General features: G+C 40.8%; 1 protein-coding gene across 1 annotated transcript in view; it reads right to left on the reverse strand.

The window, feature by feature from the left end:
* Positions 1-19,118, reverse strand: part of LOC108444160 (potassium channel subfamily K member 2) — a 63,806-nt gene that overhangs the window by 32,233 nt on the left and 12,455 nt on the right. Inside the window, exon 3 of the mRNA XM_017725155.2 lies at positions 6,989-7,106. Within this exon, the coding sequence (XP_017580644.1) occupies positions 6,989-7,106 (118 nt within the window). The remainder of the gene's footprint in view (positions 1-6,988; positions 7,107-19,118) is intronic.

The raw sequence follows: 19,118 nt of genomic DNA on the forward strand, positions 1-19,118 counted from the left end.
AAAAGATGGTACTTCAGTTTCAACTGAGTTTTTACTGCCCTATACTCTTAAAAAAGATGGTACTTCAGTTTCAACTGAGTTTTTACTGCCCTATACTCTTAAAAAAGATGGTACTTCAGTTTTAACTGATGTTTTATTGCTCTACACTCTTAAAAAAGATGGTCCTTCAGTTTTAATTGAGTTTTTATTGCGCTGTACTGCCAAAAAAGATGGTTCTTCAGTTTTAACTGAGGTTTTACTGCCCTATTCTCTTAAAAAAGATGGTACTTCAGTTTAACTGATGTTTTACTGCTCTACACTCTTTAAAAAGATGGTCCTTCAGTTTTAATTGAGTTTTTATTGCCCTGTAATGCCAAAAAAGATGGTTCTTCAGTTTTAACTGATGTTTTACTGCCCTGCTCTCTCAAAAAATATGGTTCTTCAGTTTCAACTGAGGTTTTACTGCTCTACACTCTTAAAAAAGATGGTACTTCACTTTTAACCGATGTTTTACTGCTCTACACTCTTAAAAAAGATGGTACTTCACTTTTAACTGATGTTTAACTGCTCTACACTCTTAAAAAAGATGGTCCTTCAGTTTTAATTGAGTTTTTACTGCCCTATACTCTTAAAAAAGATGGCTCTTCAGCTTTAACTGGGTTTTTACTGCCTTACACTCTCAAAAAAGACCGCTCCTCCGTTTTAACTGAGGTTTTACTGCCCTACACTATAAAAAAAAATGGTTCTTCAAGATGGTTTGACAAGAATGTTTGTCGACTGGGATTTTTGCCACTGCTGGTAGACCAGTATGACCGTACACTTCTATACACCTGCAAATTCAGCTACTTCCTTCACACTGTGGCCTTCAGCACACCCAAATGCAATAATTTTCTGCCAATTATCAACATCTGCCTTGTTATTTTCCACACATCGAACAAGACATTCACTACACCATACCACCTTTTCTTAATCTATGAATCCCATCGCACACTACACAGGTATTTGTTGCCAGTGCTGCATTGAAACAGCATCTACCAATAATTTAGTAATGTTTCTTTATATATATATAATACTGAAAAATGCCCCGTCCCTGGGCTGTCCCCTGGAGAGTCCAGCAGGAGTCGGCCTGAAACCGCTGTGGTTTGACTGACCTCAAGTGCCTTGAAAGTGAGTGCTGTACTAATACAGTTTTATACCCATCTGTGTCAAAACACATTACTGCAGAAGTCACTGTGGTATAGATCTATTCATTTAGGGAGGAAGAAAGGGGAGAGAGAGAATGGGAGAGAGAGAGAGAGAGAGAGAGAGAGAGAGAGAGCATGTGAGTGTAAGTACGTGACAGAGATAGGCTGGGAAAGACAGGCAGAGGAAATAAGAGACAGTGAGAATGGAGCATAGAAAAAGAGCAGCTAATAGAGGAGAGATGAAAATAAAGCAAATGGGCGGCAGAGAGAGGAGAATATAGATGTTCATGTGTGATATACCAGGGTTAATAGCTCAGGAGAAGCCACTGCGGAGAAAGCTGAATAGAGGCGCTAAATAAGGCCTGACTTTTAAAAAGCCTGTGTGATTCTCCACAGCAGCCAGATCACCACTGCCCAGTGCCATTAAAAGCACATGGGCAGCACAGTGAATGTCCAAAGCCACCAGTCTGCAGTGTCCAGTTTTGTAATGACAAATGTGGTCGAGTCCATTTGCTTAATTGCTTGTTTGCACATTTGATCAATATGTGTAAACAAGTAATTAACCAAATGGACTCAATCACATTTGTCAATACTGAACCAGACATTAGAGGCTAGTTGTATTAAGAGTAGAGGTCAGCTAACTGACCTGGGACCAGGCAAAATATAAAGATTTGGGCTGGTCTTTCACAAACAACATTGGGCTCAGTTGGGTTTGAGTTTGTTTGGTAGGCTTGTTTGTTAGACATCTCATAGAAGAACCCTTTCAGGTGCTATATAGAACCCTTTTTTAAAAAATCTATATAGAACCATCTATAGCTCATCCATGCATATTTTCCATTAAGCTAAAGAACCCAATCATAATGCAATTAATCTTTTAAACAGGCAATGGCTTCTTTGAGTGTTCATGGTTCTAAAGAACCATGTTCACTATTAAAGAATCCTTGAAGAACCTTCTTTTGAACAGTGTATATTAACATTGTGATTTTGGCTTTGCTGTTTGACATGGTGACCGATCTGCAAATAGTTTTAACTGAGTTTTTACTGCCCTACACTCTCCAAAAAGATGGTTCTTCAGTTTTAACTGAGGTACTACTGCCTTATGCTTTCAAAAAAGATGGTTCTTCACTTTTTGTTGAGTTTTTACTGCCCTACACTCTCCAAAAAGATGGTTCTTCAGTTTTAACTGAGGTTCTACTGCCTTACGCTCTCAAAAAAGTTGGTTCTTCAGTTTGAACTGAGGTTTTACTGCCCTACACTCTCAAAAAAGATGGTTCTTCAGTTTCAACTGAGGTTTTACTGCCCTACACTCTCAAAAAAGATGGTTCTTCAGTTTGAACTGAGGTTTTACTGCCCTACACTATCAAAAATATGGTGCTTCAGTTTTTGGTGAGTTTTTATGGCCCTACACTCTCAAAAAGATAGATCTTCAGTTTTTCCAACAGCAGTGTTTTGCAATTGTAATTGTAATTGACTAAAAATACTGCAAAAAATTACCCCAAAATTCTTAAGTATTTCCAAAGTATCCAAATAAAGTGTTACCAAATAAACACATCATGACATCACAACAGAACAGACCATCCACTGCGGAAGCTTTTCTGACATCATTAGCATATTAAAAGTATTCTAATCACAGAAACAATGGGAAGCATTTAGCAGGAGGCTGCGAGTCCTGGCCTCATTACCAGAGCAGGGGGTTAAAGAGGTGGCAGCAAAGAGAGATTCAGAAGGAAGATTCAGAGGGAAGGGAGATGATTTCCCTGGGGAATTAAACAGCTTTGTGATCCCTCATGCATCTTTCGCTGTCACGTGGCTCTGCTTCTCTGTGAAGAACACCAGATGGAGGTGATGACCGAGGCCTTTTTCTCAGTGTTGCTTGAGATTTCCTGATCTTAAGGACACTTGGGAAAACACTTCACTCCATGCAATTAGCATTTCTCTTTAGCCCTCACTCCACCAAACAGCTCGCCTGCCCTTTACTTCCCCCTCCATCAGCCAGAGCACTGCCCTGCCTCTCCGCCAGTCAGCCTAATTGCAATCACACAGCTAAGATCTGAGTGAATGAGTGAAATTAATGGAAAGACGCGAGGAATCGCGTCATCGGAGCGTAAAGCTGTGGAGGAGATGTGGCAGATGGAGGGGACCCGTCAGGCCGGGGTGGTGATGGAAGTTTCTGGAAGGATAAGACACAGCAGCTCACAGCACAGCTGCTTCTGACACATGCAAATAAGTCTCTCCCACTCGCCCCCTCGCCCCCTTGCCCACTCGCCCACTCGCCCACTCTGGCTACCTGCCTGTCTCCTCTTTAGAGCCGGCACAGCATTTTTACACGCGAGGCAGGTGACAAGTGAGTCAAGGCATCATTTGAAAGAGTGTTGTCATTGAAGTGAATGCTCTTTCTCTCTCTCTCTAGCCTCTCTTTCTCTCTTTGTCTCTCTCACTCTCTCCTTCACTTTCTTTTTCTCTTCTTCTTCTCACTCTTTTCTCTCTCCATCCCTTTCTCTTTTCGGTTGTTTTTCTCTCTTAGCTTATTTCTGTCCTTACCTCTTTTGCTTCCTTTTCTCTTTTTTTCTCTCTTTTCTCTCCCTTAGTTTCTCTTCGTTTTTGTCTCTTTTTTGTGCTTTCTTTTTTCTCTTCTTTTTTCTCACTCTCCTTCTCTCATTGTCACCCCACCAATTTCTCTCTCTCTCCTGTCTGTTTCGGTCTTTTCTCTCTCACTCTCATCTCTTTTACTTCTCTTTCTCACTGTGTCTCTCTCACTCTCTCCTTCTCTTTCTTTTTTCTCTGTTTTCTCTCTCTCTCACTCACTCTCTCTCTTTTCTCTCCCTCTATTTTGCTTTTTCTCTTTCTCTTTTGTCTTTTTCTCTCTATTTTCTCTCTTAGTTTATCTTTGTTTTTGTCTCATTCTCTCTCTCTCTCTCTCTCTCTCTCTCTCGTCTCTTTTACCTCTCATTCTCACTTTGTCTCTCTCTCTATCCTTCTCTTTCCTTTTTGTCTGTTTTCTCTCTTTCTTCTCACTCCCTCTCTTTTGCTTTATCTCTTTCTCTTTTGTCTTTTTCTATCTTCTGTTTTCTCTCGTCTCTTTTACCTCTCTTTCTCTTTGTCTCTTTCACTCACTCCTTCTCTTTCTTTTTCTCTGTTATTTCTCACTGTCTTTTCTCTCTCCCTCTCTTTCTCTTTTCTCTTGTTTCTCTCTCTTCTTCTCAGTCTTACTTGCTCTTTGTTTCTATCTTCTTTATTTCTCCCTCACCTTTCTTCTCTCTCTTCTCACAGCACAACCATTACAACAGAACTACATTGAGCCTGAAGACCCCTCTCCCTCCACCACTTAGCGTGATACTAGTCAATGTGAGTGTGTGTCAGCTGAACTGTCAGCACTCTCCCTCCAGAGTGTCGATAGCCCCCCCTCCACCCCCAAGTGGCAGTTTGATAAGATGTGGTGGCACTTTGCATGTCTCAGCACATGCTAGCCTTCACCCTCCCAGCATGGTAGCATCATGGGATGGGAGATTTGTGAATCAAATAGAGGAAAAAAATAAATAAGCATTAAAAAAATTAATAAATAACATTAAAATAAAATCGATGTGTTCAAAGCAATAAACAGAACTCTAGATGACTCTAAAATGACTGAAAAAGCTGCAGGATATATAAACATCTACAATAAAGCTATAAAATGAACATCCAGGATGAGATTAAAATGAAATTAATATCCAAAGCAAAGTTTTATTATATCATTGAAGTTCTACTGAAATACTATCCACAGTGAAACCATAATAAATATATAAAATTAGGTTCTAATAAACTAAATACCCAAACAAAAAAGTTCAAATCTAGACTCTAGGGGTAGAAAAATGAGTATGGAAAATGAAGTTCAAATAAAATGAATATCCAGAGTAAAGTTCTAAAAGAATTACAATAAAAATGCCCTACACTCTCAAAGAAGATGGTTCTTCAGTTTATGGTGAGGTTTTACTGCCCTACACTCTCAAAGAAGATGGTTCTTCAGTTTTAACTGAGGTTTTACTGCCCTATACTCTTAAAAAAGATGGTTCTTCAGTTTTAACTGAGGTTTTACTGCCCTACACTCTCAAAAAAGATGGTTCTTCAGTTTATGGTGAGTTTTAACTGCCTTATACTCTCAAAGAAGATGGTTCTTCAGTTTATGGTGAGTTTTAACTGCCTTACACTCTCAAAGAAGATGGTTCTTCAGTTTTAACTGAGGTTTTACTGCCCTACACTGTCAAAAAAGATGGTTCTTCAGTTTTAACTGAGGTTTTACTGCCCTACACTCTCAAAAAAGATGGTTCTTCAGTTTTAACTGAGGTTTTACTGCCCTACACTGTCAAAAAAGATGTTTCTTCAGTTTTAACTGAGGTTTTACTGCCCTACACTCTTAAAAAAGATGGTTCTTCAGTTTTAACTGAGGTTTTACTGCCTTATGCTCTCTAAAAGATGGTTCTTCAGTTTTACCTGAGGTTGTACTGCCCTACACTCTCAAAAAAGATGGTTCTTCAGTTTATGGTGAGTTATTACTGCAATACACTATCAAAAAAGACGGTTAACTAAATACCCAAACAAAAAAATTTAAATCTAGACTCTAGGGGTAGAAAAATAAGTTCAAATAAAATTAATATCCAGAGTAAAGTTCTAAAAGAATTTTTTAAAAAAATTAAAGTAAATTTAAAACTAAATTGAAATCTGTGAACAATTAAAATGGAAAATGAAACTGTAATATGATTAATATACAGAATGAAGGTCTAATAAATTTAATTTCCATAGTGCCTCATATTTTTAAAAAAATGAGCAAATGAGATTTAAGGCAAACACAGATGACTATAAATAGGTCATTACAGTCTATTATTTACCATTTAATAAAGTTTAAAAACTTCTTGTTATAAAAGTACTTCAAAAAGCAAATAATATTAAGAATATTATAGTAATATATAACAATACATTTGCACTTTGTTTATAGAATTGAAAAATACAGTCTAGTTTGACAGCATGTTTAATAATAAAAATATTAATATGACAAGTTAATCCATACATTTAACCTCTTATGCTCCAGAGTGTATTTTGGTTTGTCCATCTAAATTTACATGATCAGATCGTAAGACACATTATTCAGTAACTGCATGAATTAAATGTACATTTTTATTTGATTTATTTTTGTAAAAGCCCCTCAAATCAACAGGACATGTGTTTTATGATCACGCATATTGCTCTATGCTTACAATTTACTGCTGAAAGCCAAAAATCTCAGACGCTCTTTGTGTTATTTTATAAAAGTGATGTTTCCAGAGCAGATCACTGAAGAGACGCCGTCTGTTTATAGTTTAGAGCCCAGATTTGGGGAAAAACGGGTCGACTTTCAGTAGAAAAACAAACTGAGTTGAGCTTGTTTTATTATAAGCGTTTAATATGGCATCACCGTCTATTAGACTGGAGAGAAGAGCTACAGCCTCATATGACGCCCAGCTTCTGAATGGAGCTCATGGAATGTGAAGGTTATGAAGAACATGACCCAGTAACCCAAGAGATGATGGCTGAGTGTTTAGTGCCTAAAGCAGTGATGATGAAGGGGTGTGTGTGTGTATGTGTGTGTATGTATATGCGTGTGTGTGTATATGTGTGTGTGAGTGTGTCTGTATATGTGTGTGTGTGTGTGTGTGTGTCTCTGTGTGTGTATGTGTCTGTATTTGTGTGTGTATGGGGGTGTGTGTGTATGTGTGTGCGTGTGTGTCTGTGTGAGTGTGTGTCTGTATTTGTGTGTGTCTGTGTGAGTGTGTGTCTGTATTTGTGTGTGTGTGTGTGTGTGTGTTGTATATTACCTATAGTAGTGATAACAGTCCCAGCAAAGAAGAAGGAGCTGCTCAGGTCCCATAAGCTCGTCTGATTGGATGAATTCCCTGAAGGGTTCACTCCGGCTCGGATGGCCAGCGTTACTTGCTGCGGTCAGAGAACAGAAGATCAATCAGACGCTCAGTTCCTTACGCTCGATTTGAAGGATCTGTACTTTCCTCAACACTGAACTATTTCCATCTCCTGCTCTTATTCATTTTTACTTGAAGGCTTTCCCAATTACTCAGCTGATCTCATTCCTGTGGAAATCACTGATGAACACAGGGCAGCGTTCATGACGATAATGCATGTTGTGGAAAGGCCTGTCACACTAAAGTTTGTCATGGATCAACAACTTTGCAGGCTTTTATGATTAATATTCGCTGTGTCATAAGACAGTTAGTTAGCTATTTCCTTAGTTGTTTACCTGAGGTAAGCTTACCTAGCTAAACAGCTCATTTAGCTTCCAAAAGACTATGTAGGTAGCTTTAGCAACACAATTCTGGCAAAGATCAAGGCTCTGATCTTTTATTCAGAAAGACACTGGAGAGATATCGGATGAGCTAGCGCAAGTTTGATAGAGGAAAAATGGCCTACAGACTAGCTGGCTCATGTTAGCAAGGCATCTTATTGCAAGTGCTAGCTACGTAGCTAGTTCTTGATGTCATTAAGCATGGTTTAAATCATTTTCGATGCAAGTCCTCACACAATGTAGGCCTAAAGTGCTAAAAATCCAGAGAAACACTTCACAAGAGTGAACGAGTTCTACTAAAAACTACAGACTAGCCAGCTAACGTCAGCAAGGCACCTTATTGCCAGGGCTAGCTACGTAGCTAAGTTCTTCAAGTCATGAAGCTCAAATAATTTTTATACAAGTCAGAATTTAGAACCATTTTGCCAGCTGTGTTTGCACGCAGAGGTGTTAGACCTCTGCATTTAACCCATCCATGCAGTGCACGCTAGTGAACACACACACACTAGCGGGCAGTGAGCACACTTGCCCAGAGCAGTGGGCAGCCCTATCCACAGCGCCCAGGGAGCTATTGGGGGTTAGGTGTCTTGCTCAAGGGCACTTCAGTCACGGACTGTCAGTCAAGGGGATCGAACCAGTGACCTTCCAGCCACGGGGCTGGTTCCCTCACCTCCACTCCATGACTGCCCCCTCACATAACATAAGCCTAAAATGATAAAACTACAGTGAAAAATCACAGCAGGAGTTTTAGTGGCTGGTTAACAATAACCAGGAGCTACATTGCTCTAATGCATGTTATTTAGATGTTATGGTTAAATCCACATGTAATAGTAAAAGTACTTCAAGAGATTGTGAAGACGTTGCTAGATCCCATTCTGGCGGTTCCGGATGTCAGGAAGCATGAGAAATGCCGGATGGCTAACGCTACCATTTTAGTTGCAATTTTCATGTACAGTTAATCACAACAGCAAATCACCATAATGCTTTTGAACATTTTGCTTAAACTGCATTTGATTTTCAAAATAAAAGTCTCATGGCGAATGTTAGCTTCACCTAGTAGGTGAAACTTTTGGCAGCCCTTCTAGATGTCAGAAAATTCATTAAAAATGCTCAATAAATGTTAAAAAAAATTCCAAATACACCCATTCGTCCATCTGACGTCATTGAGTTTGTCTGTTTTTTGAGCTTGTTGTAGTGCGTTGAGGCCAAAAGAACACGATGTGAGTTGATTTGAGCTGTTTTTAACACATCAGTACAATCAGACCCTATTATCACTCTATTATGAACGTAATCAACGGTGACACGCCGCTTCATTCTGTGACTAATTAACGAAACATTGACTTGATTATTTATTTATTAACTGCTGTTGTTATGTTTAATCCCGGTCAATTCGTCCACGTTCACAGCCGGTAGTCACACGGCTGAACCTGTTCGGTTCATTTATCACTATTGAAATTACCACATTATCAAAATATTAAGGGGGAAATGAAGGTCAGGACACTTTTATGATGCTGATAATAGACCCTCACCATGCTTCTTCACACATGAGCTAATCAAACACCTCTCTAACAGACGGGTCAAAGAGCAGCTATTACATCCTGTTTGTCAGCCCACCTAGTCGTAACCATGGAGACGCTGGTCTCATCCACAGGAAGTTAACGAGGTCAAACGGGGAGCCATCTGACCAATTTTCACACAACGCCCGTCCATCGCAACTTATTAGCCGCAGCAAGCGCGCAGAGAGTTCTCTGAGAGCGTGCATTAAGCTCCCGAAGACCACCAGCGTGCGGCTGCATAAAGCCTTGTGCAAAAGCCACAACAGCCCTGGTCAAATGACAGTGATAATAAGTTAACACACCCTCTATAGAGGACACAACGTGCGATTTGACCTGGGCACCCAAACTTTTGCATATGCCTGAAACTCTCTGCCAAGAATGCAACCCTCCACCCAGCATGCAAGCCATGTCCGTATCTCAGAACTATCATGAGATGATCCTGTGAGGGAGCTTTTAGAGGTGGACGTCTGGTTCCTATAGCCACCATTGTGGACAATTCTGAGCATTTCACACCAAACCACCCTGAAAGACTTTATATACTCATTAATATGTAATTATGCAGAAATATTTTTTAAAATTAAAATGCGGAATTTACCTTCAAATAATGAAATTATTTCACAGACACGGATACAGTAGCAGTCAAAAGTTTGGACACACCTCATCAACTAAGGCCTTTTGATCTAAAAGTTTGTACCTAATTTTTTTTTTTTCAACAAGTCATTTTGACTTGCAATGCAAATTCAAAAAAAAAACTGACCCAAACCAAAAGAACCTATCGTTCCAGTTTGGTGCTAGTATGGTTCTAGCTCATTTCCTCCCTGCTTGAGACACAGCTGGAGCCATCATAATAACTGCGATTAGCGATTTAATTTTGGTAGTTGACACTGTAAAGCACCTAATTTGGGGGATTTTCTCTGTCAACTGGCTGATTATACCACAATAATTATGAAGAAGCTGTTGACACATCAACACACCATTCTAGTTTAAATTCCACTCATCGTATTTGTGATGTAGCAGTGCTTGATGACTATCTACATTTGGAAGAGTAAAGAATTTGTTAAATTGTTGTTTCATAAACCTGCTCTGACCAAGCTTTTGACTGATACTGAAGTCTAGTTGCTGGTTTGCACACGACCAATAAAATATGTTGGCTTTAATGGTGGATGTATGTGACAATAATCCATTTTCAACTACACTCTTAGCCATAAGGGTTCTGTATAGTACCAAAAAAAGTGTGTTTATTTTTGGCTTGTAACAATAGTGGAACCTTTTTTGGTGCTACATAGACCGCTTTTCAAAAGGTACAGCACATTCTCCATTTAAGTGTTCATGGTTTTACATAGAACCACTTTCTTTACTTAAGGATCCTTGAAGAACCATCTTTTAAAGACTGTATTTAATTGGCTTGCAACTTAATAACCATTCAAATAGTGACCATTCACAGTGATACTTTGAGGAAAAATGTATACTGGACAAAACATCCAGGGTTTGAAATGTGTTTAACCACACAGGGTTGATTTTCAAACAAACGTATGGATTTTTTTCCCCATAGAACAAAACAGGTGAGACTTGTGGTTAATCTAAATTAGGCTAGTTGCATATTGAATAGAAGATATATAGATAAGATGTGGAGAGCATCCACCCTGAATCCACTGATTGTCTGGGAACACAGTTTGTTGTGAAATGCACAAATGCAAGTTAAAGCTGTATCAGGCAAAGAAGCCATATGTCAAAAGAATCCAGAAACGCTGCCGTCTTCTCTGGGCCAAAGATCATTAAAAACTGAGGCAAAAGGTAAAACTGTTCTATGGTATACAACACTGAGAACAGGACTGTACTGCTCTGAGAACAGGACTGTACTGCTCTGAGAACAGGACTGTACTGCTCTGAGAACAGGACTGTACTGCTCTGAGAACAGGAATGTACTGCTCTGAGAACAGGAATGTACTGCTCTGAGAACAGGAATGTACTGCTCTGAGAACAGGACTGTACTGCTCTTAGAACAGGAATGTACTGCTCTGAGAACAGGACTGTACCGCTCTGAGAACCGGAATGTACCGCTCTGAGAACAGGACTGTACCGCTCTGAGAACAGGACTGTACCGCTCTGAGAACAGGACTGTACTGCTCTGAGAACAGGAATGTACTGCTCTGAGAACAGGACTGTACCGCTCTGAGAACAGGACTGTACCGCTCTGAGAACAGGACTGTACTGCTCTGAGAACAGGACTGTACCGCTCTGAGAACAGGACTGTACCGCTCTGAGAACAGGAATGTACTGCTCTGAGAACAGGACTGTACCGCTCTGAGAACAGGACTGTACCACTCTGAGAACAGGACTGTACTGCTCTGAGAACAGGACTGTAGCAAGACAGTGGACATGAGCTCAAGACAGAAAGAACAGAGGACAACGCTGACCATAAAAGCAGGAAACTGCAGTGACATGAGCTACCATTATGAAGACAATATACTGAGGGGCATATAATCCCTCACAATCACAGAGAGAGAGAGAGAGAGAGAGAGAGAGAGAGAGGCCTGGTGGCTGTCCATGGTGCTTAACTGCACCTTCGGCTCTTCTATAATGACCCTCTGGACATTATGAGGCTGAGTGAGGGTGTGAGTTATAATGAGAGGAGCCAAGGCAACACAAAGTCATTAAAGTATTCATATATATTATCAAAAGACCTTAAAGACCTTAAAACCTTTAAAGACCTTAAAGCACCACAGTAACGGGGCACAGAAGCCTAGTAACCCTTCAACCTACAAGACTTTTACAGTAAAATCCGCTGGAAAGAGAACAACATCTCAATATATACATCCAGTCTGTGAGTACTCTATTCGGTTTATATGGACTGTGCGACATCCTGCAGCCGAGCAGGAAACATAACAGGACCAACAAATCCTCCTGGCTCTGTATGTTTCATTTTGTAAAAAAAAATAACTTCTAACCTGTTTATTTTTGGTTACCAACCTTTACATATCTCATTTCCAGTTAAAACAGCTATTATAAGATATTTATGAAGAGGTTAGATATAAGATCATCCATGTGGATAAGGAAGGAGAAAGTCACAGGGAAAAAACAGGAGTTTCAAAAAATTATTAAAAGCTACAGAGAAAGTTGGACTCCTAACAACCACCTGGAAGACGTGGTAGACACCAAAACTGCCCCCATCAGATAAGCAGCGCTTAAAGCTTTCGTCTCTGAGAGAGAGGAGAACATCAAGCCGTTTCAGATCTGAAAACATCCACAGGTGATTCTGTCTATCCTTCTTCTGTGAGAAGACCAGCGCTATGGATCTGAAAGGACCCATTTTCTCACTGAGAAAAGGAGACGGACACATCAAACAAAGAAGCTGAACGATGGACTGACCACCCCAGAGTCCAGATCTCATCAGTGAATGGGTTTGATTACTTCAGAAAATCATCAACCAGCTTCTAAGACTGAACTTTGGAGGCGTGTCTGCAGATTCTTTGAGGAGCTGAAATAAATCAAGGGTGGTCTTTGACTCTCAATGTACAAAAGCAAGCCTGCATGTCTGAGTGAGGGGTATTATGTACCTGACCCTACTTAACATAAGCCTGTTTGTAGTGTTAATGCATTCTGTAATGGATCCATTTGATCCTTTGACTCAGCACCTGGGTAGCGAGACCACAAAACAAATCTGCTTTGCGAAACTGTGTTATTGTGAACATATGACTCAACCAATAGCCGGTGGCTGTGAGAGCTCTCAGCTGACCTATTACATGCAGAATCAGAGAGACGTAAGTGCATAACCCCCCCCCCCCCCTCCATCCCCCCATCCCCCCCAACCCCCCCAACCATGCCTGTCAGGCCTAACAGCTGTTAGTGACTCTGATAGCATGTGAAGTAAGGGAGGGCAAGGTTGAGAATGGTCAAGGAAAGAAAGAAGGAAAGAAATAAAAGAGAGAATAGTAGACCAGAGGTGATGGCAGCCGGTCAGCTTTAAAGCAGGACACCCTGCACTGGCGCTCTGTGACTGCTGGATGCCTTAATTGCTACCACACTGAGCTGCAGTCAGCCTTCAAAACGCTGGCAAAGCCTCTAATTATCTCCCAGTTTGCTTTTCTCTCTCTCTCTCTCTCTCTCTCTCTCTGTTTTGTCTTTCTCTCCCCCATTGAGTTCAATTCAGCATTTTTCTTCAGCAAAGATGGCTCTATCCAACCTTTTTGGTGCTTTAATAACATTTTCAAGGGTTTTTTAAAGAATCAGTTCTCCATGATGGAGAAAATCCATTTAACCTTACAAAAAATACTTTTTTCTAAATATAGCTGCCTACCCTAAAGGCGCTTTGATCACTTCTTCAAATGGGGGTACAAATGCATTGATTTGAAAGTGTAATAGTTCATGATCTATTTTATTAATGTCCAATAAAGTACACAAAATCCACTCACTTCATGGCCAAAATTAAACGGCAGCTATTCATTTTACCAAGTATTAAAAGTAATTTCTGCTACATACTTTATAAGTACTTGTACTTCAAAAGTATAAGTAGCAACATGACAGTGGTAATAACTACCAAACTGCTTCAGTAAAGGCATGAATATCTGAAAGAAAGGAATGGATAAGCACAGGTGGCAAAGGTGTAGTGGACCTTCCACTGGGCACTTGGTAAGTTCATGTTGTCTACAGTACTGTGACTAAAGTGCTACACCTTCAGTTCAGGTCAAAAATATCAAAACTTGGTCCAAAACAAGGAGAAAAGACTCTCTACAATCATTCATTTCTTCTAGCACCCCTATGTGCTGTATGTTAGCACGAAGCGAACTCTGCTGGCCGATCTAGATAAACAAGGACATCTAAAGGTGTGATTGGGGGAGTCCTAACTAGTGGGTGGAATTGGAGACGATTACACTGGGGAGAAAAATCGGGTTTAAATAAACAAACAAATAAATAAACGCTGTCCTTGGCATTAACCCCTTAATTAGCCAGGACCCACCAGCGGGTCCAGAGTTTTACTACACACTTCTCTAATGTTATATAACTCTAATTAACAGCCACTTTGCTCTGCAGTCCATGTAGTTACTGGATAAGATTAAGTGACCCTTATTAGTCCCACAACGGGAAATTTCACCTCCGCATTTAACCCATCCGTGAAGTGAAACACCACATACACACTAGTGAGCACACACACACACACTAGGGGTTAGTGAGCACACTGAGCGGTGGGCAGCCCAATCCGCAGTGCCTGGGGAGCAGTTGGGGGTTAGGTGTCTTGCTCAAGGACACCTCAGTCATGTGCTGTCAGCTCTGGGGATCGAACCGGCGACCTTCCGGTCATGAGGCTGGTTCCCTAACCTCCAGCCCATGACTGCCCCCAACTCTTGGATAACTCTTGGATTTTAATGCTTAACTTCATCATTTTGCCACTTTCCTATAAAGCTACTTATTATTATTCCATATTCAACTAACCCTGACAAACATCCTTTGGCAACACCACCAACCCATCCGCTTTAAGAGACAATTACTTTTTAACTAATTCTATTTGCAGTTCATCCACGACAGTGCGAGTCACAGCCAGTGGCAAAGCAGGGTACCCCCTTTCAAACAACAACCAACCCCACCCACTCGAATGAGGAGTACAAAGAGTTAAGAACCACAACACTGACAAACATAAACACATCATGATAGAAGGGAAAACAACAACAATAATAACAATAATATTTAAGAAGAAGAAAGAGAAGAGAGCAGACAGGCAGACAGACAGGCAGACAGACAGAAACACAAGCACTATCATTTTGAAGAGTCGTGGTTTTGTTAGGATGGACAGGATAGGTCCAAGGCAGAACCGTGCACAGACGTTTTGGGGAGAGGGGGTCCGACATATGTGGACATTATCAGTGCTTAAGGAACAATTACCAGCTGCATGTTACATTAGAGAGCTTAATTAGTGCAGCGCAGGTTATGGACCCTTAATGAAAATGATTTGTAAACGTGTCAGTACTGATTCGCTTTGCCTTGTGCCACCATTTAGTGATATACTGCATGTAGAGTTTAAATTTCTTGATGTATCATGGTATTTTTGCCATTTCACCAACAACAATCACAACCAATTTCTGACAGTGTTGCTCTCTCTCTGACTCTCTCCCTCTCTCTCTCTCTCTCTCTCTCTCTCTCTCTGTCTCTCGTGCTATCTCAGTATCTCTCATTCCCTTCCATCAGCAAAAATCTCATTACTGTGTGATGTTCAGTCGCTTGTGTCTGGTCCATATCCCAACAGCACTAATTATTAATAAACGGTCCTACTATCATTCAGTCTCTCTCTGTCTCTCTGTCTCTCTCTCTCTCTCCCTCTGTCCGTCTCTCTCTCTCTCTCTTTCAGCATTTAAAAAAAAAGTATTTTATAGTAATTTAAAAGTAATTTCTGCCATAGTAAATGGTACATATTTGAATATTGAAATATTCAATTCAAAATTGAATAGTTACTTCTCAGGGTCACTTAGATAAAGTGAGAAACACCAGTTATCATTTAAAATGTAAGTAGTAGCATAGCAGTGGTAAAAACTACCAAGCTGCCTCAGTAAATACATGCACATCTGACAAAGAATAGCAGATAAGCACAGGTGGCAGAGGTGTAGTGGACCGTCCACTGGGCACTCGATAAGTTCAGGTTGTCTACAGCACTGTGACCAGTGAAGTGAAGCTTTTGAAAGACATTTCATGTGTTTCATTTTGAAGCTCATCACTGACTTTAATATGTTGCCCCCCCCCCCCCACCCCCTCTCTCTGGTTTTGGTTCTGCGGAGCCTTCGGTTCCAGCCTCATCACTGTCATGCTTAATTATTCCCCCTGAGCAGAAGCAGTGTGGCTGTTAATCTCAGAGGAGGATCAGGACCACCGGACACACTCCATCACCATATCTGAAAGGTGCTTGCGTGTGTGTCTGTGAAGGAGAATGAGAAAAGGAAAAGGTGTGAAGACACTATTTCTGTTTATGTTTCAGGGTGTGTGTGTGTGTGTGTGTGTGTTATAGTGAGTTAATTAAAAGTCTGTGTAAACATTATCTAGCAACAACCTAAGATACCATAGCAACCCACCTAGTAACACTTCAACCAATTAATAGCACTTCAGTAACCCCCAACAACAACCTAACACCACCTCCTAAACCAAAGCAACCATATAGTAACACCCAAGCAACAACCTAAGATACCATAGCATCCCCCCTAGTAACACTTCATCACCCACCTAGTAAACATTTCAAACACATAATAACACTTCAGTAACCCCCAATAACAACCTATTACCACCTCCTAAACCAAAGCAACCATATACTAAGAGCCTAGTAACAATCTAAGATACCATAGCAACCCCCCTAGTAACACCTAGTCAACCACCTGAGAAACAAATCAACCACCTAATAACACTTTGGCAACCCCCTACAACACCCTAATATCACCTCCTTTACCAAAGCAACCAATACCAACACCCTAGCAACAACCTAAGATACAATAGCAACCCCCTAGTAACATCTTATCAACCATCTCCTAAACCAAAGCAACACTCTAGCAAAAATCTAAAATACCACAGCAACCCTCTAGTAACATCTTAGTAACCACCTGGGTAATATACCAGCCACTTGGTTGGTATGTTAGCAATAACTTGCAACAACTTTGGATACCATAGCAGCCACTTAGCAACCCCCTAGGAACCACCTAAAATACCACTGCAACCACCTTTCAATTCCCTAGCAACCAGCTGAAACACCACAGCGGCTATCTAACATCACCCTAGCAATACCAGGGAAGTGCTAAAGCCGCACAATCGCTCTACATTCTGATTCATCAAATGAATCATGAGACTTGTCTGAAACATAATGAAAGCTTCGCGATTCGTGATTCTAAGGAATCCTGAGCGAATCGAATCACGGTGAGGAGACTGACACCCTGAAAATGTATGATTGGCAGGAGGGTCTCTAAAATCATTCATAAATCATCAGAGAGCTCCAGTTGTGAGCAGCGCTCTTTCTCCAAAGCCTGTCTCCCAACGTGAGCTGTTTCCGTGAGCCAGTGGTCCAAATGCTAGCTCACTGCATGCTCACCACACCCCCAGGCCCGAGGGGTCCTTCAGTACAATAAACACTTTCACAGAGTATCAGCTCGGTCCATCAACGGTCCGAAAAAACCTACATGCCACCTCTACCCTGACAGGTCACACAGAGGACGATAAACATAATAAGCTGAAAACTCTATAAACAAAGTTATAATGACGTTCAGCTTCAGCCTCAATTAGAAGAGCAAATCCATACGGGTGAGTTTTACACTTCTACACTGTATTTATTTATTTATCTTCTTTAAATCCCTGGTATTCCAGTATTCCTTGGCCACACCACCACGCCCCCCTTTTAGAGGACATTAATTTTTCATTTTCGTTTCACTATTAATGCCATCTATTAATTATTATACAGATATCAGATGATGTGGTACTCAAACCACCCAACCACCCAACCCACCTCTTCCCTTTTTTGCATGCTATAATTATGATGTAGGCAGTGAGTTTAACCTTGTTTTGGAGATAAATCTGCCCTCAATATACTGTAAAATCTGTGACCAGGTTTCCTTGAATTGGTTGAGCCAGTGCTTTACTGAAATTTTGCCTCTGTGCTTCCAGTTCAGCAGTATAATGTTCTTTTGGCAATGATAAATAATATTCATATAAAGGATTTGAGGTGACGGGGTGCTGAAAGCGAAGTTGTACAGAAAAATGTGCAGAGAATCATTAGAAGCTGTACTTGTTATGATAATGTCACCCATTGGCCTCATCGATCGGACTCCAAGTCCCAGAATGCGCTGGGAGATCCTGTGACTCTGGAAAAGTCCCCAGACTTTTAACTGTTTTCACCTGTGTCTCATTACAGCACAGAGTACAAAAGCCTGGGCTTTACAAACAGTCAGTGCGAGGTGCTGTTTCTCCAGAATCTACTCTCCCTGTTATCATATGTTTGACCGTGTTGATGACGTCTTTTGCTTTTCCCTTTTTGGTACTTTTGCTGGTTGGTTTGATTCGTGATTAGACATTTGGCCTGAGCTTTGATTACCTGCTTTGTGTTTTGCCCGTTTTTGGCCTTGGCTGCTAGGTTTGCTATTAAACCGTCTAACCTCTCATCCGCTAGGGTCTGGGTTTCTCTCACTTCGTAACAAATAACGGGAGTATAAACTGCTGGTTGAACATCACTGTTCGCTCCTAACACACCCTCATTAACTTTCTTACGCATTCTGTTATCTTCAAAACGGGTTATATTGTGTCCTCGCTAGTAGGCTGTACAGGTAGTAGAAAACTACAATAATAAAAGACGTTCTTTAAGTTTAAAGCCTTTAAACAGAGCATCACTTAAAAACAGAGACGTGTGCGTTTACATGCACTTTATAATCTGATCATGATCAAATTTCTGCAGCCATCTGATTATTCAAGCGGTCGTGTTGAATTGAATTGACAACTATTTGTCACTGTGTTGTGCACACTGTGAAATTAGACCTCAGCATTTAACCCATCCGTGCAGTGAAACACCCACATACATGCACTCTAGTGAACACACACACACACTAGTGGGCAGTGAGCACACTTGCCCGGAGCGGGGTTAGGTGTCTTGCTCAAGGACAGTTCAGTCATGGACTGTCAGCCAAGGGGATCGAACCAGCGACCATCTGGTCACAGGGCTGGTTCCCTAACCTCCAGCCCATGACTGCCCCCCCAGCGTACTCCAATGTCTTAGATCAGAGTAAGAATTCTGAGTAAGAATCAGATCAAGAAATCTGATAAACAGCTGGATTTTAGCTCAGTGATCAGATTTCTCAGTGTATGTAAACTCTTACTCTGATTTCTTTCGGATTTCTCAGTCTGCGCATTTGTGAACCGGGCAGCGTCGCAACAGGACGCAGCAAAACACTACATGCTTGACGAAATAAGGATCTAAATATTTTACGTTTTATATTACATTCATTTATCTTCTTTTGAGAGTTTATTGGCTGGTTGTAAAGCAGAAATCTGATTAGTGTCTGTTTCACATTACCTGATTCCTCAAGTGCATGTAAACGCGTTGATCGGACTACTAACAAAATCAGATTTTCTGCAGTTATC

Source organism: Pygocentrus nattereri, chromosome 4 (genome assembly GCF_015220715.1).
Source record: "Pygocentrus nattereri isolate fPygNat1 chromosome 4, fPygNat1.pri, whole genome shotgun sequence".
NCBI classification, from domain to species: Eukaryota; Metazoa; Chordata; class Actinopteri; order Characiformes; family Serrasalmidae; genus Pygocentrus; species Pygocentrus nattereri.